The 26,179-nt window shown below is 42.0% G+C and overlaps 1 protein-coding gene across 1 annotated transcript; it reads right to left on the bottom strand.

The window, feature by feature from the left end:
* Positions 1–237: 237 nt before the first annotated feature.
* On the bottom strand, positions 238–26,179 carry MATN1 (matrilin 1). Its single transcript, XM_087728030.1, has 9 exons — positions 26,075–26,179; positions 21,724–21,766; positions 17,884–18,230; positions 11,306–11,528; positions 9,111–9,236; positions 7,209–7,616; positions 4,847–4,999; positions 1,635–1,715; positions 238–342 (listed from the first exon to the last, which is right to left on the bottom strand). Exons 1-9 carry the CDS (start codon positions 26,177–26,179, stop codon positions 290–292), a joined length of 1,539 nt encoding a protein of 512 aa, XP_087584156.1. The 3' UTR covers positions 238–289.

Here is a 26,179-nt window from a genome sequence, read left to right as displayed (position 1 = left end):
GACGATGCATTAAAATATAATAAGTGTAAGTGTATATATTAAGGTTTGGTTAAAACAATTCTCCAGGTAATTAATGCATGCATATTCTGTGAGGTAAGAAAAGTTTAGTGACATTCAATAAACAAGAACATTTTGCTATGGTTTACATGCTAAAGATTCAACTTTTTCATTTCACAAAGACACTTCCAAATTAGTTGAACTTTGGATACTATGAAAGAGACATATCCATCCGCAAGAGTCTTCTGGTACATTCATTTTAAGTTGGGAAGAAGCCACAGTATCCAACTTTTTAAACAGAGATCTTGTTTTCTAGAAGGGCAAGCTTTTTGGATACAGCTTCCAGTGAGCAAGACTTAAGGAATAACATACATAGAAAGAGGATGAACATATTTTCAGGAGTTTCAATTCAATGAGATGGACTAAATAAAAATCATGGAAATAAGTTGTTGGATACAGATATGAATCAACCACAGCTATTTTAAGATGGGAGGACTTCAACTCCCAGAATTCATCAGCCAGCAAGGGAGGTGAAGGCCACCCATCTTAAAAAGTTGCTCAGGTTGGGAAACACCAATATAATCCAGGGATGATTATTCAATTTCTGCTTAAAGTCACATTCTTTTAAGAATGATTTGGTTCTAATGGCTGCCAAGAGTAGAAGTCACTTAAGCAAAAATGGAAAGGGATGAGTACAGCATCTTTCTGCCTTTCTGACCTCCCCATTCTCCAGTATCATTTTTCCCACCCCATACCACCACCCCTTATATCTATCTCTATCTCTATCTATCCATCCATCATCTCAATCTCTCACTTTCTCTCTATCTACTTACTTATCCATTCAGCTCTATCATCTTTATGTCTCTGTCTATCTATCCACTTATCTATCTATCATCTATCATCTATCTATTTATCTATCTTTATCAGCTATCTATCTATCATCTATCTATTTATCTATCTCTATCAGCTCTCTATCGATCTATCATTTATCATCTATCTATTTATCTATCTCTATCAGCTATCTATCTATCAGCTATTTTCTGTCTGTCTGTCTATCTATCATCTATCTATCATCTATCTATCCATCCATCCATATCTCAATCTCTCTCTCTTTCTCTCTGTCTATCTATTTACCTATCCATCCATCTCTATCATGTTTATGTCTCTGTCTGTCTACCTAATTATCTATCTATCATCTATCATCTATATATTATCTATCTATCTCTATCAGCTATCTATATCTATCTATCATCTATCATCTATCTACCTAATCTATCTATCCATCCATACCTCTATCTATCTATCTATCTATCTATCTATCTATCTATCTATCTATCTATCTACTATCATCTATTGCTACATCACAGCAGGAGATATCAGGAATATTCTATGCATTGTGAATAGAGAGTTAGTTTTGAAATAAGATCAGTAGCTACATAAAATAATCCTAAACAACACATGTAGCCATCACTTATTTTTCATTGTTGAGGAAATATCATAAATATCCTCCTCTTCAAATCTCAAGCATGGTGGACAAGGGCATCACTTGGTGTAAATCAGGTTTGTGCTTTCCATAATCACCTCAAGCCCCAAAGATGCCCTAACACACTCTATTCCAAGTGGCCCCCAAAGGATATGTTTTCGGGTCAATGCCTTTATGAGATTGTCTACCTTTCTCTGGAATTTGACAACAGCTTCACATTCACATGGATCTTCCTCTGAAGAGACAAGACAAAATGGTTCAGGAAATAAAATATCGGAAGAAGGTCTTGAATATTATGAAATATTATAAAAGCTTATGGGACATATTTTTCGTAGTCCTCATCATGCAACCTGTGATGATGGTAGACTGCAAACAGTTTCAGAGCACTCTATTTTTGGCCCTGAGATTGCAACTTTGCATCAGTGAAATTCAGCAATAACTAGTTCTCAGTAGCACCATTTGTGTGTTTTATTTCTTCAAAAGTAAAAGTGCAATAAGACCAAGAAGCCTATTCAAATCCATTTTCTTTCAAAGAGCCCCACATTGTACTGCTGAAATTCCCATCATTTGAAAACTAAATTTCAGAAGAACGGTTTTCGATCATTTGGAAGAAATGTTGGGGGAAGGGGTGCCTGCGTGTTTAAGAATGGAAGGAGGAAAAAAAATTGACTTCCAGAGATTTCTCATACTAACATCTATCCTTAAACCCTTTTTCAAACAATGAAAAAGTATGTCCGGTTTAATAAAAAGAAAGACTACGGATGACATGATAGCAGTGATAGCAACATTTGAGGGACTGCCACAAAGAAGAGGGGGTCAACCTATTATCCAAAACACCTGAAAGTAGGACAAGAAGCAATGGATGGAAATGAATCAAAGGGAGACCCAACCTAAAACTAAGAAGAGATTCCCTGGCAGTTAGGACAATTAATCAGTGGAATGTCTCCAGAAGTTGTAGGTGCTCTATCACTAGACGTTTTTAAAAGAGACTGGACAGCCATTTGTCTGAAATATTATAGGGTTGGCTGCTTGAGTGGGGGGGGGGGAGTGGACTAGATGACCTCCAAAATCCCTTCCAACTCTGTCATTCTGTTATTTTGTTAAACGTTCTCAACCCCTGTCTTTGACACATTGAATCACCTGGTGTATTTACAGGAGAATCTTCAATGGGTTGAGAAAGCCAGTTGCAGCACTCACTTTTGGAAATGTGTTTGCCATGTTCTAGCCCCTACTTAGACAAAAAAAAATCCAAACACATCATTTCACAGAAAGAGATTGAGCATAAGCGTTGGGTATGCATCTAACTCAAGATGCACGGACAGGCTAATCCTTGCTGCGAAAATGAATTGAGCTCTTTGAGCATTCAACTGATTTCTGGACCATCCTCAAGAAGGTTAATTGAGCATTTCAAATAACAGCTTTCAAGTAACTCTTGAAGGGATTGGTTCTTTCTACCATCTGTTCAGGGTCGGACTGAAGCACTTTGAAATGTGAGACCCAACAAGGGACGAGACTCTCCCCCAACATCACTTTCATGGAGAAGGTCACCAGTTTACCAATTCAATCTTACTTCAACGTTGAACGTGACAGTGTTCTCTGCCTTCCTTGAGGGAAAACAGGTTTGAAAAATAATAGACAGACTGTATGACATGAGTTGCTATGTCCAGTGGTGGGGTTCCAAATCTCTTCCTACCAGTTCTCTGAGAGAGCGCTTTGCGGTGTCAGCGCTGGTGAGTTGAGCTGTTTTTTTTTGGCTCAAATGCACATCAATCCTCTCTACCATGTGAATCAGCTGAGCTAAAAAAGGGAATATAGAACAGGGAACAACAGGAGTGGGAGGGCAGGCCCAACCAGAGATGGTATTTGCCGGTTCTCCGAACTACTCAAAATTTCCGCTACCGGTTCACCCGAACCTGTATGAACCGACTGAATACCACCCCTGGCTATGTCCTCTAACAGATTGTCTTTCCTTTTCTGGAAGCCATTGCTTAATTTGATATAATGGTAGGGCCAGCTTTGTGTCTACTTCACAGTTGTCATTTTATGAATGGGATAAAGCTCATCTTGATGGCAGGATGGGATAATAAGCACTGAAGACTGCTTCCTCAAATATAGATAAAGCCTCTGGGTTTCTAACTCCTTACCCCACCCCCTCAATTGTTGATAGAGCAAAGGCATTGGCAGTAGTTATTCATGCAGGCACCATGGGAGATTGTACACATATGATACTCAGTAGGATATGGTGCTACCAGCCCATTGAGGATTATATAATTGTGGAAGCAGCAGGATGCTCTGAAGATCTTAATGCATAGATGGGTCCCCATGGAGTGAGGGTGTTAACAATGCAATAAACATAATGTGAACCACTTTGGGATGGGTATCCCACAATGAAGAGTCACCATTAAGAAACACTCTCCGTAATAGCCACCATTCAGGTGATGGAGGACATACAGGAGACATGATCCCTGAAGATAATAATTTAGAAACTTGTGGAGACAATTGGTATCAATAATGCCAGAAGATACTACCATGAGCATAATGATTCCTAGAAAAATCAAGACAAAATAGCAGAAGAATCATTAACTTAGTCACCCCAAAGGTGTTTTTTCCCCAAGGTCGCTTTTCCTTGAAGACATCTCCCTTCTCATCCAAGAAGCTTCTTCAGAACTTACATGAGAAATGAAATGTTTTCAAGGAAAATCAAAGTCCAGTTGCCTTTTGAAAAAGAACCTTTGGGACAATCCATCACCTGGAAGAATGAGAATCTCTATAGTCATTACCTTGCTTGTTATACAAATAGAATCTGCAACTACCGTGTTTCCCTGAAAATATATATGACTTAGTCTTATATATATTTTTGCCACCAAAAAAGGCACCAGGTCTTATTTTGGGAGGATGTCTTCCACTGACTCACCTTGCAATGGCGGTGGCACCGACAGCCCTGCCCAGCAGGAGCCCACTGCCATCCCACTTCTTCTGTGGCCGCTTGCTGCCAATTGTGTGTGTCACTCTTGGCCTCCATTTAATCATCAGAGGCCTTCAGGAAAAGTCTCTGCAGCCAAGAAAAGAGCTCCAGATTGACACAAGTGGCACCCTTTGGCTTTGTTTCGCCATCAGAGGTCTTCAGGAAAGGTCTCTGCAGCCAAGAAACTAGCTCCCAATTGATGTGTGTGGTGCCCCCTGGCTTCTGTTTCACCGTCAGAGGCCTTTCCTGAAGTGTGCGAGGGCTTATATTGGGTACATGTGTAAAAATCAAGCTAGGGATTACTTTCAGGATAGGTTGTATTTTCAGGGAAACATGGTATTTGTCATAACAAAATGTCACAGTGTTGCACTATTAATGCCCTATTGTGCAATTTCACCTACCAACACATATTTTAGTCTGCAGCTTCTTTCCAATTTGATTGATGGTTTGGAAATCAGCGGTATAGAAGTAGTGCTCTGCCACTGGTTCTGAGGCAATTGCCTTGAGTTCATCTTCAATGGCATTGCCCACCCCAACAGCAAACATCTTGTATCCTGAAACAAACAAGATCTAATCATCTGTGTCTTGCCCTGTTCATGAAAAGCATTATTGATCAAAAGGCATTGTGCGGGTATGTATATAAAGATTTTTTTTAAAAAAATTCTGGAAAACATGGAGGCATTATAAATAAAAAACTTTCATCTGGACTGTTCCTCTCCAGGGGCCATCACCTTATCTTCTCACAATGATTTTCAGGTATTGCATCAGGCAAATTACTTTGTTATGCATCTCCTGGCTTTGTCAAGTTCACATCTAGTTTTGTAAACATTATGACATCATAGTTGCATGCGTTGGATGCAACAGTAAAAGAGAGGGTTGATCAACCCCGGAAGAGAAAGGGGAATGTATTACTGTAGAAATATAATCCTCGTTGATATAATACAATGTACCAATAAAGGAATGTTATGGCCTTCCAGCAGCCAGCGGAGCTGGCAGCAGAATCAGACAGTGAGGAGGTTGAGGAGGAACATGGGCCAGTCCTGGAGCCTGGGGAAAGTTCAGACGAGGGCTCTGCGTCAGAGGCAGAAATGGAGCCAAGGCTGTCTGGCAGTTCTTAGATACCTTCGGAGCTACACAGCTTTGAGGCAGAGGAACAGTTGGAGCCTATTCCCAGTGTGCACATTCACAGAGCTGCCAGAATAGCTAAGAAATCATGGGCAACTTGGGAGTAAAGCCACAGGTGGACAGTGAATGGCCCCTCCCATAGGAAATGAAAGAGGAGTGAAAAGGGAGTGGGCTTTTGCAGGAAACAATTTGTTCATTCATTCATTCATTCATTAGTTTCAGGAGTGTGAAGATCTGTCCGTGAATCTCAGAGACTCTGTGCCAAGTCTTTCCTTGCACAGCACCTCATTTGGAAAATATTTACATGGCAGCTTTCCAAGCCAGATAAGGTCTGTGGTCATAAATTCACCTTTGAAAGCCTGTTTACCAGGCCTTTGCTGAATGTGAATGAGAGGAATTCACATTCATTTAATAAAAGGGGTTTTATCAGGACCAAGAGGCTGTCAGGGTCTGGATGGGAGCGAACAAGCTTGCACTCAATCCAGACAAGACCAAGTGGCTATTGATGTTGTCCCCCAAGGATAGTCCAGATATTCCATCCCTTAGCCTGGGATGTGAAATATTACACCCCTCAGAGAGGGTTCGCAACTTGGGTGTCCTCCTGGGACACTAGAACACCATTTGTCGGCTGTGACCAGGGGGGCTTTTGCCCAGGTTCGCCTGGTGCACCAGTTGCGCCCCTACCTGGACCAGGAGGCACTTCAAATGGTCACTCATGCCCTCGTCACCTCAAGGCTTGATTACTGTAATGCGCTCTACATGGGACTACCCTTGAAAAGTGTTCGGAGACTACAGTTAGTCCAGAATGCAGCCGCACAAGCGATATCAGGTGTACCTAGATACATCCATGTTACACCTATCCTCTGCGAGCTGCACTGGCTTCCTATCGGTCTCCGAACGCGCTTCAAGGTGCTGGTTATCACCTTTAAAGCCCTACATGGCCTAGGACCTGGATATCTGCGAGACCGCCTCCTGCCACATACCTCCCAATGGCCGATTAGATCTCACAGGTTGGACCTTCTCCGAGTGCCATCGACCGGACAATGCCGGCTGGCGACTCTCTGTAGCTGCTCCGGCCCTGTGGAACGATCTACCCACAGAGATCCGGACCCTTCCCACTCTCTTGGCCTTCCAAAAAGCCACTAAAACCTGGCTATTCCGACAGGCCTGGGGCTGTTGACCTCATGTACGAGGTCCAGCCCCACCCAGATTGAGTGTATGGTGTGTTGCTTTTAAATCTGTTTTCTCTTTCCCTATTTTTTAACTTTTTATCTTTTTAATCTTGTATGTTGTAAGCCGCCCAGAGTCCTACGGGATTGGGCGGCATATAAATTTATTAAATTACAATTAATTACAATTACAAGAGTCTGCTTCATACTTTTTGGGGAAGCCTAGGTCAGAACAAGGAGAATATTTGCATCTCAGGATTGAAATGAGGGCTCCTTGGTGCTCTTAGAGCTTGGTTGTTTTCTTGCAGATGTTTCATTACCCAAACTAGAGAACCTCATCAGTGTCACAAACAACCAAGCTCAGAGAGCATCCAGGACCCCTCAAAGCACAATGTTATCAATTTATGAGATTAAGCAATGAACCCAACTGGGCTCTATCAAACTACGGTCCTAATTTCCCAATGCTTACCTAATTCTTTAGCTTTCTTGGCTGCATCGTTGATGTAATCTTGGGAGCGCCCATCAGTAAATACAATGGCCACCTTGGGGACACCAGGCCTTGCTCCACTAGTGATGGCGAAGGAATTGTCGACGAGGTATTTCAAAGCTTGGCCAGTCATGGTGCCCTTTTCCATATATGTCATCTTTCTCACTGCTGTTTTGATATCCTTCTTGTTCTTGTATTGCCCCAGTGGGAACTCCTGCTTGACTGAGCTAGAGTACTGGACCAGGCCCACGTGAGTGTTTTTATCTGACACCTCCAGAGAATCCACAATCTGGTTAATGAATCTCTTCACCAACTCAAAGTTCTCGGGCCTCACGCTCTTCGACCCGTCTATCAGAAAGATGAGGTCTGTGGCAGCTCCTCCATTGCATACTGTAGGAAAGGGAAAAACAGAAAACGGGAAGAAAGCCACTACTGGGGGAGGGGGACGGGGGGGATGGACACTTCTTCCATTTAGATAGCAATACTTCTTTAAAAACTGATTTTAATCAGCCAGATCAGTGTGTTTAGAGAGGTGTGTCCTCACTACAAGAAGTAAAATAAGTCGTTATGTTCAAGCATTATAATTTCTGCTTTAGCCCTGTTGTGGCTCGGTAGGAGCCTTTGGAGCTGCTATCAGTGAGTGGTTTCAGGATGCTCACAGGAGAAGATAACAAGCAGCTGTGGCTCGTTAAGAATCTCCTCCTGTGGATAAAAGACTGATGGTGCCACACCCTAGTTGCAGAAGTCAACGTTCATCGTTCGTTCGTTTGTTAGTTCCGTTCCATTCCTGTTCTAGTTCGTGTTCATGATTCAAAGAAGCACTTGGATAAGTGATTTGCTTTATGTAAACCTGGTTTGCTGTGAGAGTTTGTTTTTGCATTTGCTGTTCAACTTTTTGTAAGAGCCGTTTATCTATGTTTATTTTGGCCTTGCAGCCAGCTTGAGCCAGGACTGATAAAGACATTCCTTTACAAGCTTTGTGTGGCTGTAGTTTCTGAACGAGCAAAGAGTGGGGTCAGAACAGGCCCCCTATTTTCAAGAACGGGTTGTTCTACTCTACACCATAGTATGCAGTAGAGGTGGGTTCCTACCAGTTCAGACCAGTTCAGCTGAATAGTAGTAACTTGGCAGCCAGGTCTGCCATACCCCTGAACTGGTTCTCTCGGTGGCACCGTAGGCATCACCATCTTGTTTTTGGCTTCTGTGCATGCGCAGAAGCAATTTTTAGTATTTAGTATTTAGTAACTCCTGAACTACACACTGGACCAGTGGCCCCCAACCTTCTGGGCACCAGGGACTGGTTCCAAGGAGAGAGGTTTTCTGTAGACCAGCGGGGGTATAGTTGCAAGTCCTCCCTGAGGATGGGGCTTTGCTTATTTGTGAGCCATGGTGGTGCAGTGGTTAGAGTGCAGTACTACAGGCTGCTTCTGCTGACTGCTGGCTGCCTGCCATTTGGCAGTTCAAATGTCATCAGGCTCAAGGTTGACTCCGCCTTCCATCCTTCCATTGTGGGTAAAATGAGGACCCAGATTGTTGGGGGCAATAGGCTGACTCTGTAAACTGCCGAGAGAAGGCTGTAAAGCACTGTAAAGCGGTATATAAGTCTAAGTGCTATTGCTATTGTGCGGACCAATTCCTGGAATGCCGCAGATCAGTGCTAGTCCACGGACTGGGTTTGGGGACCCCTGCGCTAGACAAGAGAAAGTCCGAAACTAAGATTCCTGTCTGAAAGCGTGTTCTTTGTTCTCTTTGGCTGTTTTACAGAATGTCAGTTTATCCTCAAAGGAATGAGGTTATTTCACACATTGTGAATTGGGCACGCATTTCCATGACTTCTAATCAACTTTGGCTCCCTTGACAAAGTTTTAAACAAAACTTATTTACCACTGCAGGTCTTCCCATCATTATTAAGGGTGAAGCCCACTTCACAAGCGCAGGCGTACGATGCTCCTGTACTGACACAAATCTGCTGGCAATCATGGTCTCCGGTGACACACATATCTGACACAACTGTAAAGTAATAAAGTAATAAACGCAGTAAACGAGCAGGTTTGACTTTAGCTTACAGTATCCTTCTTCTTTTTTGGGTTTAATGTTTTTATTGAGTTAAAATACGATACAAAATACTGGTACAAAAATAAATAGGAAAATGGTGGGGAAGAAGAGAAGGAAGAGAAGTGAGGAAGGATAAGAAGAAAAGAAAAAGAAACATTGACTTCCAACTCTCTCTTTTGCAGTAAAATAAGGCATTAATATCAAATCACAACGTTTTGTTTTTTCCTGATAATACGAACAAGCCATTTCTATAAAGATCTATTAATCTAATCGGTAAAACCCAAAATCAAAGTTTCATTCTTTTCCACTTCAAGCACAAAGCTCCGAAGTGGTCTCCATGTGGAAACAAAAGTCCTTCTATTCTTTTCTTTGATCAAAATATTTTGACTACAGTATCCATTTGTCTTGAGTAGATCATCTAGAACACAGGTGTCAAACTCATGTTGCCGTCACATGATGTATCATGACATTTTTTTTCCCTTCAGGGTGGGCATGGCCTGCCTGTAACACAGAGGTGGTATTCAGCCAGTTCGGACTGGTTCACCCGAACCAGCTCTATGCTGTCCTATTTAGGCACATTTTCAAGCCGAGTGCATGCGTGCAAGCCACGCACATGATCAAGGTGCATGCACGGAAGGCTGAGCACATGCGTGGATGGGCGCACGCTCACATTTGCAAACCGGTAGGGAAAGTAAGTGAATACCACCCCTGGTGTGAAACATCCTGCCTGCGGGCTGCCAGTTTGACATCCCTGGATCATGGGTGGGTTGCTGCCAACCAAATGCTTGCGCGCACACCAAATGACACCAAATTGTGTGCACGTGCACATTTGCACCTAAAAAGGACTGTGCATGTGCACAATGTTAGAAAAGGAAAGAAAAATTACACCTTTGCAATGAAGATTGTTCTGTGCATGCGCAGAAACGAAAATCAAGATGGCGGTGCTGAGGGTAGCACCGGTTCGGGGCCTGGCAGGCCGAGTTACTACCTACTCAGCTGAACCAGTCCAAACTGGTAGGAACACACCTCTGCCCTGGGTCCTAAAAACTTTAGCAATTCCAATCTCCTGGAATCAACATCTGACCTTATAAACCATCTGAATGTTCCTTTCTTCATAAACTTTTTAACCAGGATCATGAAATGGCCCATGAGCCATGTGCATCCTTGGAGACTCCTGAACAAAGGAGGTGCATCAGCCTCCCGAACCTAGGCAAGAGGCATTTTATGGCACAGTAAATTTCCTTAGGTTTAACAGAATGTGGCTGATTTTATCTAGTTCTCCAAAGCTACGTAGGATCAGATATGGTGAGTATTTGCATGGGACACTACCAAATAATATCAGGAGTGGGCAAAGACAAACATCTTCTCTACAATTGCCAAGGATGCTGCATGTATTTCAAGATAGTATCCCCCACAATTTTTGAACATAACAGATTTTTTAGGGCTGGGTGCAGTAGTGGGATTCAAAAAATTTACTACCGGTTCTGTGGGTGTGGCTTGGTGGGCGTGGCATGGCTTGGTGAGTGTGGCTTGGTGGGCATGTCAGATATTGTAAAATCTCCTTTCCCTCCCCTCTGCAGGGGAAGGTTACTGCAAAATCCCCATTTCTTCCCGATCAGCTGGGACTCGGGAGGCAGAGAATAGATGGGGATGGGGCCAGTCAGAGGTGGCATTTACAAGTTCAGGACAGCAAAAGAAGACCCAACCAATCAGCTGGGACTCCGGAGGCATTGAATAGATCAGGGGCGGGGCCAGCCAGAAGTGGTATTTGCCAGTTCTCCAAACTACTCAAAATTTCTGCTACTGGTTCTCTAGAACTAGTCAGAACCTGCTGAATACCACCTCTGGCTGGGTGAACTGCTATAAACTAAGCTACTTATAAAATGCCCCGTGTGAATTCTCTTTGCTTCCTAGTTATTTCTAATCAGATGCTTATTTTTAACAAAGAAATACCCAGGAACATCTTGTAGTTGGGAAAGGACAATTTCTCGTAGGTGTTTCCTTCAGGAATGTCTCAGACTTACCGCAGAAAGCTTCCTGAAACTTTTTGCTCAGCTTCGCAATGACACTATAACTTTCGACATAATCCACATGGTCATCCAGGGGCTGGCTGGCTATCTGTCGCAAAGTACGCATGTCGACACGGCCCACACCAATGGCAAAGATTTCGATCCCAAGAGCTCTTGCCCTTGCTGACACATCTTTCACCCCATCCTGGGGGTGACCGTCCGTCACTACAATGGCCACCTGGGAATGAGAGGATGAAGACTTCCTTGATTTCTTTCCCAACTGGGCCCCAGCAAGAGTTGGGATGGGGATGATGTTTACCGTTCCCTAATGGTGTTTATCAAACCAAGTGAGATTAATATTCCACTATCTCAACCACAAATAGAAACAAAGGATCCTATTCCCTAGATATTGTAATAATCTCTTGCTTCTTTATTAAAAGGCACTTCGGCACAAGGAAGGCTCCCCAGAGTACATCTTAAAAGGAGAGACTGTATCTGGGCCTTAAAAGGGATGAACAATAATACAAAGTAGTGCTTCATGATTGCAGACGGGAGAGGCATATATTTGAATGAAATGAGGGTAGAGAGGAAGGGAGAGAGGGAAGGAAGGAAGGAAGGAAGGAAGGAAGGAAGGAGGGAAGGAAGGAAGGCAAGAAGGAAGGAAAGGAAAGGAACAAAGGAAAGAAGGAAGAAAAATAGAAAAAAGAAATACAATGTGAAAGAAAGAAAGAAATTAAGAAAGAAAGAAATTAAGAAAGAAAGAAATTAAGAAAGAAAGAAATTAAGAAAGAAAGAAAGAAAATGTGAAAGAAAGAAAGAAAGAAAGAAAGAAAGAAAGAAAGAAAGAAAGAAAGAAAGAACTGAAAATGTAACAGAGTAGTTTTTTTTTTCTCTAGAAGACCCCTAATTTGATTTTTCTGGTCAGAATCAGTTACAATTATTCCTCATCTTAAAATTACTTTCTGTCTTTAAACATTTTCATTTTCAGCTGGATAAATTCCATCTAGATATCTGAATCCCCCAAATAAAGGATTGTTTCCTAAAATTTCACAGCAAAAAAAAAGTAAATAAATTATCCTCTCGTATAGATACAAAGGCCTGCAAAAGGTGAGGAGGGATTCATATATATAAAAAAAGAAGTAGGGCATCGATCATGCTGTTGACCCACCCTTGACAGATGTCCCCTTATATAAACATTTGTCATGTGACTCTAAAAGGCCATAGGCAGACCTGACACCTATCCCCGCCCACCCATCCTGCATACTCTATGCCTCTTCTGCAAATTTTTAAGTGTCCTCTACTCATAGGGTTGTCACAGAGGTGGCATTCTGCCAGTTCTCCCTGGTTAGGGCAAACCAGTAGCAGTAGGGGTGGGAGGCTCTACCCATCCACCCAGACGTCATCATAGACACTCTGTGCATGCAAGGGTGCCCTCCCGGTCCCAAACCTGTAGCGAAGGTAACATGATTCCATGTCTGGGTTGCAACCTGTTGAAGCTTCATTATGTTCAGAGTTAAATGCAGCTCCAGCTGTTCAAATTGCTGAACATCTGCCTGGCTAAGTTAGTTGAATAAAAGATGACGCATTATAATCGTTAAATCCACTGAAAAGCAACAAGAGGGGGAGAAAGATATGAAAAATGGGAGTCTTCTAATGCAGGCGAGTGCTTGGATGCCCCATTCAGTTTCATGGTACCATTTGCTTTGGAGGCATCTTCATTGCTTCTGCTGTAGAAGTGTCAGGTGATACAATGCATCTGATTCATAGGCTCAGTTACATCCCAGGGCTTTTCTCCAGAGCTCAGTGGCAAAAATGCAAGAGCAGCAGCATGAACGGTTTTGAAAGTAGGGCAGCAACCAGCATATTTCTGAATCACATTCAACTACCAAAGAAATGAGCTAGCAAGGGAGATCTCTTGCAAAGGACACGGATCTCATTGTTAGCCCTTCGGGGTAATTTGGACAAGAAGCATAACCAGGAATACTAACTCTATTGTAAGGTTGTATCTTGCAAGACTGAAAATATTATCAATAAAGGAGAATATCAGTCAGAGTTCCAAGCTTGTAGAAACATTTCTACTGAACATTAACTGAAAACATTTCTCCCTTGTTTCAAAGGTGCTTTTTCCAAAAGGCAACTGGACTATGTTTTTTTTTTCCTGGAGGAAGAAATGTTTTCTCTTTGAAGAAGCTGTTTGCTTCTCATTTAAGAAGCTGATGAAGATCAGAACTGATGAAGCTTCTTGGATAAGAAGAAGATGATTTTTTTTAAAAAATAGCTCAGTTGCCTTTCGAAAAAAGCACATTTGACCTGGATGTTTGAGAAGTTCCATAGATATTCCTCCCCTTCTTTTCTTTTCCTTTCTGGAAACTGAGGGAGAGGTCCTTTCTGAAATGCATCCCACACCTCTTTGACATGCCTGTTGTGCTCTCCGAGGTTCTTCCTCCTGTTCGCCAAGGTCCTTCCCACATTTTGTTGTTGTTAGTTGCAAAGTCACATCGGACCCATCGCAACCCCATGGACAACACTCCTCCAGGCCTTCCTGTCCTCTACCATCCTCTGGAGTCTATTTAAGCTCACACCGACTGCTTCTGTAACTCCATCCAGCCACCTCATTCTCTGTCGTCCCATTCTTCTTTTGCCCTCAATCTTTCCCAGCATTAGGCTCTTCTCCAGTGAGTCCTTCCTTCTCATTAGGTGGTAAAGTGTTTAAGTTTCCTCTTCAGGATCTGGCCTTCTAAAGAGCAGTCAGGGTTGATCTCCTCTAGGACTGACCGGTTTGATCGCCTTGCAGTCCAAGGGACTTGCAGGAGTCTTCTCCAACATCAGAGTTCAAAGGCTTCCATTCTTTGGCACTCAGTCTTTCTTATGGTCCAACTATCACAGCCATACATTGCAACTGGGAAAACCATAGCCTTCAAACCTTCAAAAACAAAACCTTCCCACATACCATTGCACTGATTCATTTGGTGTAATATTAACTTTTGAAGCCCACACAGACTCCTTTTTAAGTTCATTGTGCATTGGTGTCAATGAATTGTGTTTCTTGAAATAAATAAAGAAATTGAGAAGTGAAAGGTCTACATAGAACTCGATCTTAACTGGATTGTTATGCGAGCACCATTTGCACAAACCGAATTAGACTGGTGTGTTCCAAATGGTGTAACATGTCAATTTCAGCAATAGGTGGAGCTGTAAAATCTCTTATACCTCCCTCTTATTTTAAGAAATCAAGACTGTGTGATATTTGCAACCTCGTAGCTTCACTAACAAACCCTTTGTGCCTTCAGCAATTCATTTATTTAGTCCAAGAAGTGTTGCAGAGAAAGAAATCTCCCTAGGAAGCACCTTCCACTGCTGTGAATAAGCAGGAGATCAAAGAAGCGTGAACAGATTTCTTGGTCAAGTCATAGGTTGAGAAAAACAAATGAAAATGCCTACCCATCTATTTTTTAAAAAAATGTAAGAAGATTCTGAACCAGCCTAACCTGGAGTGCCAAAGCAAAGGATCAGATTTTGAGTGATTTGCTCATTCTAAACAGATATCAGGCTTGTCAGATGCTACATTTTTTCTATCCTGCTCTACAGAGTGGAGAGTTGGTCTCTGACAGAAAGCCACTTGAAGAGACTAGAAGTATCTGAAATGTGGATTTACAGGTGGCTATTGCATATAAGTTGGGTTGACAAAATCAGAAATGAGGATGGGATAAGCCTCCTGGGAAAGCCAAGGGAAATCATCAAAACCACAAAAAAGCAAAAGTTAGAATATTTTGGACATGTGATGCGACACCCAGAAAAATACGGCATCCTTCACTTAAGGCTCCAGGGAAAGATTGAAGGCAAACAAGGTCCAGGAAGAAGACCATCACAGCGTCAGAACCTAAGGACTGGTTTGGACAAAACTCAGCAACACTTTTTTTTGTGTGGCTATTGATAAAAATAGGATTGCCAACATGATCGCCAACGTCCGATGATGGATATGGCACAAGAAGAAGAAACAGACCAGAGTTTCTGAATCTTGATCCCAAATGAAAAGAATTACTTCATTAGGAATTAAAAGATTTAAAAACTAGAACCTAAATAAACTATGATTATTCAAGCAAAAGAAAAGAGTGTCTGTCCCAGATAAATAAATATTTAGTCTTGATCTCCACACATAGAATAAAGACAGATGGGAACTGCGATAATCAGCTTCCATGTTTAGGCATTCATAGTCAAACACTATAAAAAGACTTCACACATACAAGTTTATGTACAAACGTTTCTTACAAGTGTGGAATGAACATCTGTAGTCATGAATCAGAGTGTGACATCCAGTTACCCATGTGCATTGACTTGACATGAATCAATATTTGGAAACAAAATGCATAGATCATGTTGCACAAACTGTTCTTTTATGAGAAAAAGCGAAAAAGCAGAATTGTTCTTTTCAGCTTGTGAAAGAAATTGAAACTCGGTTTGGTTTAAAAACAATGAGATGCCAGCTAAATTATGGCCTACCATTTCTGTCCTTCAGACCAAAGGTTTCCCCTGATCCATAAGGTTCTTTTAATAAAGTTGAAAGGGCCTTCTGTTTGAGGTAACTTTTTCCCCCTTGCAGCAGAAATGGTCATAAAAAAAAACAATAGCAATAACAGGTATCTTCGTGAAAATGTTATGGAAAGGAACCTTTAATTTAGTATTTCAAGCTCTTTCCCACAAGATAGATTTTTTTTCTTGTTGACTTATGTCTCCCCCCCCAAAGAATATCTGACTTCGTATATATTTAGCTTCTAGCCCACCTGTGAGTGAAATTCAAGGTGATGAAGTCAACTATATTTAGCTAATTTTAAATCCTTCCAAGAATAAAATGCTCATAGAAAAGGGCATTTATGCCTAAAACCTAAAGATCTCCTCACTTTCACCCACCTCTGTTCTTTAAAGAACCACATTTTTATAGCCTTAACCAGTAGAGCATCATGGCTTGATAAATATGTTGACCCCATCCCACAAAGCTGAGGTGTATCAATTCTCCAAATGTAGGCTTTATGCAGGGGTGAGATTCAAAAATTTCAGCAACGAGTTCTCTGCCAAGTTACTGGGTGGGTGTGGCCATGTGGGAATGGCCATAGTGGGCATGGCCTAGTCAGCCTCTTGCACCATGGCGGGGGGGGGCATTTTCGCATTCCTCAGGTTCCGGAGGCATTCCTCGAGCCTCTGGGAGGGTGAAAACTGCCTCCCCCGAGCTCCAAAGGCCCTCCAGAGGCTGGAAACAAGCCCATTTCTGGATTTCCAGAACTTCTAGGAGGCCCATTTCTCCCTCCCCCTTCCCGAGCCTCAACATGGGCTCTGCACTTACCTTGCATCTAAAACCGGCCACATGGAGACTTCTGAGAGAGGTGGGGAGAGGTGGGAAGGGCAGGGTGGGGTGGGATTTGGGGGATCTCTGAATTGGCCATAACATTAGCTATGGGTTCTCCCAAACCCAGACGATACCGTGGCAGCCCACCCCTGGATTTTTGGCTCTATCACTAGTTCTATGAGGTCAGGGAATCTGAAGCTGTGCCTCAGAAAATGGCCAAGACAAACGGGAAGGAACATATGGAAGAAGATGGTAATCTTTGTATCTCCTGAAGGACTTTATGAGGAGACATTTCATCAAACGGTTGTTACTCTTTGTATCTAAGTGTCAGTTAGGTAATTGAGAAGCAGAACAGCAATTGGGTGAAGAGAAGAATGTTATGAAATTAAACATGACAAATAAAAGGGATGAAAGCATTTGTTCATGGATAAACTTATATTCCGCTTGGGTGTTAGTGATCAACTGCAGGTCTGCAGGCCTCAAATGGCCTTCCAAAGCTTGTTAGATGTGGTGCACATAAAACTGGGAACTCTACCCATTTTTCCTAGTAGCTAATAACAGTGGGAAAACAAGTATCTCATTAACTTGCTGAGAGGAGATGAAGCCCCTAGGATAGGAGATTATGTCCTTTGGAAACCACAGTTAGTTGCTGGGAGGCATGTCAGAAGCATTAAGTTTCCACACTTCCCATTTGCCTGCAGTTAAATGGTTCAAATCTTATATGACAGCATGAGATACTATTATGGTCCTTTGCTCAGTCAGTCAGATATTCAAACTGGATTTGGCATTTTTGTCTGCCTATTGAGCCCTTCCTGAGGACCTGGGATAGGCAGAAGGGGATGTTTAATAGTGTTCCAGAAATCATCACAACATCCTGTGATGGTTTCTGGAACACCATTAAGTTTTACATTAAGAGTTTACATCCATTACATTAAGACTTTATATCCAAACTCTTCTGAGAAAGCTGCCTTTTGCAATTGATTGATGGTGAATTTGTCAATGCCAATGGTGTTCAAGTGGTGCTATTCGAACTATTAGACTTCCAACAGCTATGCCAAATCCCATTAGACTTTAACCATTTTTTAAAAATAAATCATCTAAGCACCCACAAAAGGTACATAATTTTGAGGACCACCAATGCTCCTGAAAACACAGGTTGCAAACAAGAGAGACAGGGAGAACTAAGTTCATGGAATGATTGCCACGAAACAAAGCAAGAAGAAAATAAAGCCAAGCTCCTTGACAATCTCACCTTGTTGATCTCTGGGGATCTCACCCTGGCTCCTTCCCCTTCACTGAATGCTCTGTTGATGGCAAACTGTATAGCCAGGCCTGTCATGGTCCCAGTGGAGAGAGGCTCGATCTTGCGAACAGCTTGTAACAGGCTGGTCTTCGTTTGATGCGTTCTTAGGGACAATTCATTCTTGACAGCACTGGCATAGTTGATGACTCCAACCCGTGTTGTATTAGGACCTACATCAAGTGCCTCAATGACCTGAGACACAAAAATCTTGACTTTGTCAAATTCATTGGGGCGCACACTTCGGGAGCTGTCCACAATGAACACCAGATCTGTAGGTCTCGTCCTGCACTGGGCACCTATTTGGGAGAAGGGAATAACTTTTTTTTTCAAAAATTAAAAATATAACAACTCAGACGCAGGTCCCATTAAATTCATTTGGACTTCCTCTCAACTAGATGGCGATAGAATTCCAACCTTATGATCGAAAGCAAAGGTGCTTTCTCCAAAAGGCAACTAGACTTCCTTGGGTTTTGTTTTTCCTTTGAAAACGTTTCGTTTCTCGCCCAAGAAGTTTCTTCACTTCTTCAGAAACACTTTCAAAGAAAAGAAAAGAAAACAAGAAAGTCCAGTTGCCTTTCGAAAAAGCACCTTTGGGGCAACCATTGTGAGAGTGAGAACCATTGGAACAGAAGTGGCCTTCAGAAGTTGTGGGAGCTTCATCACTGGAAGAGTTCAAGAAGAGACTGGACAGCCATCTGTCAGAAATGGTGTAGGGTCTCCTGCTTGGGTGGGGAGTTGGATTCGATGACCTAACAATCTGTTAAACTATGATCTGGTTGATTGAGAATCTCCATAGACATTCATCCTTATGAACTTTTTCCATACGAAAACTACACCGTTTTTCCCAATGATTACTCCTTTTATGATACAGTAATCTCTAGTATAGACTATTCCATATTTTGCATTTTCTCCTGTGAGGTTAGTACTGGATTTCTCTTGGAGAGACAAATCCCAGCAGTTGTTTCTCCTCCTCCTCTTCTTCTTCCTCCTCCTCCTCCTCCTCCTCAACATCATCATCATCAGTCTCTATTGCTGATTTGGTCAATTGTGGGAAATTCAGACACTGAAACATCTTAAAATGTGGTGTGAGAACATGGAGCTGTTGGCAGAACAAGAGGTGGTTTTATCCCTAACTATCCAAGATTCTCACCATACCCTAAATAGGGAAGATATATATAAGCCCTCAACCTGACTTAATTTCCCCTTCCCATTTTTCTGATGCTGGTCTGTTGGCGCCACTCTTATGGTACGTCCAATGATGCCAATAACCATGTGTTTTTCTTTAGGACTATATTCCCTCCAAAATAACAAACCCACTGGGGTATATATATTTCAATCCTCTTTGAATATTCAGCATTCAACACACTCAGTAATGTGGCACATAAATCCTTGACCATGTTTGAGGGTGGGTTGAAGGTTTTTTGGCTTAACTGGAAGCATTTCAGTCTAATAGGACTTGAAATGTTAAATGGGATTACTTTTCTGGGATTTGCATTAACGATGGAGGCTCTTCCTTTGTTCTGATTTGCCTTCAGGTCTGATCTGCAGTCATTATAGTAAAGGAAATAATGACACAGTCTTTGTCCTGACGTTGGTGGCTTGCAGAGAAAAAGAAAGAAAAAAAACAAGATTGTATTTTTGGCTCTTTCACACCATTCTCCAAATTTCCCAGAAATTTACACCCAGCAGCCCGAAACAGTCAAGGATGGGCTGATGGTTGGGGGCTATTTTGGTCCTGTGATTGCTTATTTATTTATCTATCAAATTTATAGAGCCACCCATCTCACAAGAAATTTACCAATAACCATGCAGGAAAAAGATGTGTAAAACTAAATATGTCAAACGCAGTTCTATTACATAAATTACACACACATACACACACACACACACACACACACACACACACACACGTGTGTGTATGGTATATATGTATATCAAGAGAGATTTTATATTGAATCCCCTTGCAAACCTGAGGAAATGTTGAAATATTGACAAATCCATCATGTCTCTTTACATTGCAGTAAAATATTTTTACTACCCATCACACGTATTTGCTCCATTCTGTGATCCCTAGAGATTGTAAGCAAATACAGTAACTGCCTGAAATCTCCTGCCAAAGGAGTGTGGTAGAATAGCTAACTTCAAGGTCAAAAATAAAATTTGATCTGAAGAGGCAAGAAAAGTGTGAGAGCCAAAGTAATTCCATTATGTCTTCTGAAAAACCGTCTCCATTTGCTTTTCCTCCAACTGTCACTGAACTGACTGCTGTTTTCGGTTCAGCAAGACAGAACAAAAAACTATAATTTTAACCGTCAGTGTCTGAATGTTGCCTTGTTTCTTCTTTTCTTTCCATCTCTTTCTCTTGTGGATGCAGAATTTGAGATTGCAAGCTCAAGAGCTGGAAAATATTCAGGGCTGTAACTGATGAATACAATAACCCTGAAAACATGCTAGAAAGAGGGTCGAGAGAGAAATAACTGCTGAGCCTAATAGCCATTGATAGATCTTTTAGATTATGATTTTCTTCTGCATTTGTAGAAAAGAGAACTAAAACGCATCATTATGTAAAGAAATCCTTTTATCCATTGTAGCTTGATCTGCCTTGAGACCTTCTTCAAATCGTATTATTTTGTTGCTTGTATGTACACTATTGTTTGCATGTACACTGAGATTTATCACTGTGATAAGAATAGAATAGAATAGAATAGAATAGAATAGAATAGAATAGAATAGAATAGAATAGAATAGAATAGAATAGAATAGAATAGAATGGAATGGAATGGAATGGAATGGAATGGAATTTTTTATCGGCCAAGTGTGATTGGACACACAATGAATTTGTCTTTGGTGCATATGATCTCAGTGTACATAAACAGACAAGATACATTCATCAAGAATCATAAGGTACAACACTTGTACTACTAAAAGTAATTCGGACATAAGCACTAATTTGTGAGTTGGGAGGGGAAAAGGGGAGGGAATGTTAGACATCCTACTAATTGCCTCTTTTTTAGAATATGTTATAAAGATGTAAAGTTATGGTAGACTCATTGACATTGTGAAAGTATGCCAGTAGGTGGTTGTGTCTTTAAAGCTAAATGATTTTAGAAAAAAAACAAGTTTAAGTAACTGTAATCAAATACAGTGATAGTAAAATGCATAAATTCTAAAATGTACAACTTAATTTGAATGAAGTATAGGTAATGATTGTGGAAGAAATGCACGAAATGTATATGTACCAATGGACACGCTTTCTGCAAGATGTAACAAAAGATGATTCGTTTTTTTTTCTTTTTTGTGTGTGTAATAAAAACAATAACAAAATTTAATTTAAAAAAAGAATCACTTAACACTTAATGATAGTCATAGGGTACAAATAAGCAATCAGGAAACAATCAATATAAATCATAAGGATACAAGCAAAAAGGTTACAGTCCTGCAGTCATAAGTGGGAGGAGATGGGTAATAGGAACGATGAGAAGACTAATAGTAATAGAAATGCAGCCGTAGTGAATAGTTTGACAGTGTTGAGGGAATTATTTGTTTAGCAGAATAGTCTAAACTATTGCATTGGGGGGGGGGCGTAAAGGTGAGGAATCCAAAATTAAGACCAAAGCATCAGCTGGGAAGAAAGCTTTATAGTGTGATAGGAAAAGGGGAAAGATCCGTCATATAAATATTTAAGCCACAAATATTCAGGTGGCTGCCTCTTTCTGGCTTTCCTTTCTGCGTGGCTGCTCTAACCTGGCAAAGTTTTGCAAAAGCTAACCAAGGCATTCTATGACTCACCTCTCCGCTGAGGACGGACCCCATCAGCAGAAGAACCCTGGTTCTGGAAAAGGAGCAGGAGCAAGAATAGGGAGGCAGAAACGAGCATCATTATGGCTGCTTAGGATGGAAGCGAAGTGGGGTTGTCTCGGTGGTGGTTTTGAGGTATTAAGGGGCCTTTCCCCAGGAAGGCAGCGGGGGGGGGGGCAACCTCTAAGATGCAGGAGTGATGGGGAGTGGGAGGGAGTGGGAGGGAGGAGATGGAAAAGGATGCTTGGAAGGATGGCAGTTGACAAGGTCCCCAAGGCCTTTTCCAGTACCTGAAATTTCCACAACGGCTTCATTGCTAAGCTAGGAAGTGGGAGGTTATAAAAGAGACCAGCGACAGGCTCGGAATGCAGGGAATTTGAGCCCTGAACAGTGAAGGCAGTCAAGTAAGGCTGAAGAAAAGAGTTTATCTGCCAATCACCATCTTTAATCTGGCCCAGGGTCTGCCACAGTAAGTAAACTGCTTCTACTGTCTTGGGCCAATGGCCTTTTCTAAGTTCTGGAACACTGAGGACCAAGGCAGGACTCCATAAATAACTCCATAAGCACATGGGACATTTCTCAGAAAGCTATTAGGAAACAGGAATGCTCTTATTCATTTTTGTTAATATGCCTAGCAGTGGGTTGCTGTTGTTGTTTTAGCGTTGATTTGAAAGGCAAGAGAACTGAAAGCCACAAAGGAGATATAAAGCGGAAAGTTCAAGAAATGAAAGATGAATTTTACATTTGAATGCAGTTCTCAATCACAACATTCCTCCTGATGGTTAGTGAAGAACTACAGTGACAGAAAGTGAGAAAGACAAAGGAATTGGCTAGAGAGGTGCTTTTTTATTCCATAATAATACCCAACACAATTTCTCTTTGTGGATGACTTTCTAAGGTGAATCTGCATAGGCTGAGTGGCTGAGGTAAATACTTGCCAATAATTCTGATGATATAGAAAAGTTTTGTGAATGTGCACTTTTTGGAGGAAAAAAAATACCTGAGTAGAATTATGGTAAGGTAAAGGTTCCCCTCACACATATGTCCTAGTCATTCCCGACTTTAGAGGGCGGTGCTCATCTCCGTTTCAAAGCCAAAGAGCCAGCGCTATCCGAAGACGTCTCCATAGTCATGTGGCCAGCATGACTAAACGCCACAGGCGCACGGAACACTGTTACCTTCGCACCAAAGGTGGTTCCTATTTTTCTACTTGCATTATTTACGTGTTTTCGAACCGCTAGGTTGGCAGAAGCTGGGACAAGTAACGGGAGCCCATTCCATTACGCGGTGCTAGGGATTCGAATCGTCGAACTGCCAACCTTTCTGATTGACAAGCTCAGCGCCTTAGCCACTGAGCCACCACGTCCCTATAAACTACCTCTAGATAATATCAATATTTACCTAGGAATGAGGGCCGTTTTAAATGAATTAGAATAAAATTGGTATTATCTAGAGAACTGCCTCTAGATAATACCAATTTTAATTCTGATTCATTTAAAAGGGCCCTCATTCCTAGATAAATATTACACAGCAACATTATTAGGGAACAAAGTGGACTTTAAACATCCAAGGGCCTCTCTCCCAAAACTGTATATTCTTTTTTTCACGCATTGCTCTGTACACAAAGCTCTTTTGGTATGGACAAGTCCATATAGTTATGAAAGGGATTCATTCACAGCCTCCAGTAAATGAACTCTCTATGGCTGTTCTTAATGTGAAGGGGGGGGGGGGAACTCTGAATTTTCTCTGTGCCATTTTTCTGTTAATGGCGATAGAAAGATTTCCTTTTCTTTTTTTCTTTTTTTTAGAAACTCTGGTACAGCAGGAACATTCACATTCTAGAAACACAGTGAGGCGCCTTAGATTTTTGTACATCAGTATTTATAGATATGTGCAAGGTAAAGAAGCAGCAAACATGTTTGGTATCAAAACATAAATCATTTCCCCCTGAGCTTCAAAGAGGAAGATCTTAGCATCTTATTTACCCAAAGGGAAAAAAAATGCATTCCTGGACTCCTCCCGTGTCCATTTATAACAAAATGTATGAACTTTGAAGAGAGCATTAAAAACATGTTCCACCAGACGGTATAATTTCAAAGAAACCTCCTATGTATCTGGAGTTGACTTAGCACCTGCATTTGCTGGAGTTTGTGGCCCTGCCAGTGAAATACAGTTTGCTTTAGAATCCTGGGTCCTTCTGTTCTTGACTTCTGAGCTGAACCAGCTGGCATAGTAGACAGAAGGCCTTTTCTGCACTGACATCAAATTGGGAAGCTACAAAAACGGTGCGGTTGTCTAAAGGAAAGAGAAGCTATTGCTCTAGCAGTTGCTTAGACATACTTCCAGTGGTGGTGGGATTCAATTTTTTTTTACTACCAGTTCTGGGGACATGGTTTGGTGGGCGTGGTGTGGTTTGGTGGGCATGGCTTAGTGGGCGTGACAGGGGAAGGATACTGCAAAATCCCCATTTCCTCCCTACCCCACTATTGTGGCCCAGCAGGAGACGTTGGAGCTGCCGATGGACTCCGATAGTGATGGACCCTATGAGTCAACTCTGGAGGATGTGGAGGACCCTGGGCAGGGTTCAGACTTCAAGCAGGGACCAGAGAGGCTGGTTGGCCACCAGGAGGTGCCTGAGGCATGGAGCAATGGTGAAAGTCAAAGGGAGTTTGTCCCTGACATCAGGCACTGGAGCAGTGGTGAAGATCAAAGGGAGTTTGTCCCTGATGTCAGGCACTGGAGCTGTGGGGAAGAGCAAAAGGAGTTTGTCCCTGACGCCAGGCAGAGAAGGGCGGAGAAGCAAAGGCAGCAATTACGGAGACAGACTCATAGGAGATAATCAGGCAGAGGTGGTTGTGATTAGGCTCCTCCCAAGAGAGTATATAAGAAGAGACTTTGGGAGGAGACCTTTTGCAGGACACAACCGTTATACTAAGCTGGAGAAGCTCTTGTGTGCGTCTCTTATCTTTGGGAGTCTGGGTTGCTGCCAATGTCTTGTCTGTGAGTAATTACTGTGAATAAAGAGTGGCTAACAGTAAGCTTGTGTCGGCATGACTCACCGGACAGAGGGGGGGGGTCAGAACACCCCACTAACCTGCTTTCTAGCTCCATTCTGTGCAGGGCAACAAATGAAGACCCAGCCGATCAGCTGGGATGCCCATAAGCTGGGACTCAGGAGGCAGTGAATAGATGGCAGCAGGGCCAGTCAGAGATGATATTTGCCGTTCTCCGAACTACTCAAAAGTTCTGCTACCGGTTCACCAGAATCAGAACTGGCTGAATACCACCTCTGCATACATCCTTTTTTTTCTACCAACACATGGGCAGTGATCAAATCTTCCTACTGCATTGAAAGCTGCACATCAAGTGTTGCGCTATCCAAAACAGGAAACAAGCAAAAAATGTAGTCCAGTAAAGAAAGATCAATGAGCAAGAAACTCTCAAAACAAAGGGAAGGCAACAAGGTTAGGTAAAATCTCGTAGAGTGTTCAAAATAGCAGAGGAAGAACCATAAACCTAGAAGAGCAGGTACAGAGCATAGTCAAAGAAAGATTGAGATCTAGGAGTTCAAGTGAACAAGCAGTAGCAATTCTGGATGCACAAGTGACAGGAAAGGCTATCATCAACATTACTAAGAAGTTGAGTCTCTTCTGCTCCAGATCTTTAGGCTGAACCCAGCTAGAACTTCTTAAGAGACCATGGCCTCAAGGAACTCAGCCTTGAAGCCTGGACCATTCTATTTGTTGCTCTAGACTCAGCAACAACCCTGTTACCATTAGCTTGAGGGCTATCAGATATCTCCTAAATTGCAGATCTAAAAGAGTTGGAAAGAGCTCCTTTGGAGACACAAGTCCCTGCTCAACTCTCCCTTGATTCTTTCTCCAAAGTTTCTATCCCTTCCATATTTCATAGGAAAGATTCATCCAAACAGGCTCTGACACACACTATGCATGGCAACACTTTTCACTCCCAGGAGCTGCCTGAGAACACGGGACAACTGTAAGCAGATGTGATAGCCAACGTCCAGGTTAATAAGGATTCAGTTTAAGTTTTATAGTCAGCCCTGTTAAGAATGAAGAGGGCCGCCAGGTTATCAAAACCGATTTATTTGGTAGAATTCTTGTAACCCACATATTGTTTCTTCTGGGTAGATCTATTGAAAGAATATCCATACTTCAAGTTCCTGATTTCATTTTTGTCAGAATCTACAGACGTTTCCATTATGGATTTGATGTACCTGCATTGCAGAAGACCAATAGAATCATACTATAATCCCAAACTCAGATTAGGAACACAAGAGGTTGAAGGAGAAAACACAACTTGCTGGTTTCTTCCTCCAAACCTCCAACTCTTTGTCCTCATAGCCCAAGACAACAAGAGCAAAGTCAATATGAAGCGATGCCAAAGCCAAGTAAATGAGCTTTGAATTGCTATTTTCACACCCCAT

This window comes from Thamnophis sirtalis, unplaced genomic scaffold (genome assembly GCF_051295495.1).
Source record: "Thamnophis sirtalis isolate CommonGarterSnake01/CBP01778 unplaced genomic scaffold, rThaSir2_p1.2 scaffold_13, whole genome shotgun sequence".
Lineage (NCBI taxonomy): Eukaryota > Metazoa > Chordata > Lepidosauria > Squamata > Natricidae > Thamnophis > Thamnophis sirtalis.
Note: the sequence above shows the minus strand (reverse complement) of the source record. Positions and strands in the feature narration are given on the sequence as shown.

What these genes read in the sequence shown, in the direction of transcription:
- MATN1 (XM_087728030.1), bottom strand. Translation starts at nt 26,179, where the DNA reads ATGGGGTGTGAAAATAGCAATTCAAAGCTCATTTACTTGGCTTTGGCA. An exon ending in ATGAGGACAAAGAGTTGGAG is followed by an intron (nt 21,767 to 26,074) that starts GTTTGGAGGAAG and finishes CTCCTTTTCCAG; the next exon opens with AACCAGGGTTCTTCTGCTGA. An exon ending in TGATGGGAAGACCTGCAGTG is followed by an intron (nt 7,617 to 9,110) that starts GTAAATAAGTTT and finishes CCTTTCCTACAG; the next exon opens with TATGCAATGGAGGAGCTGCC.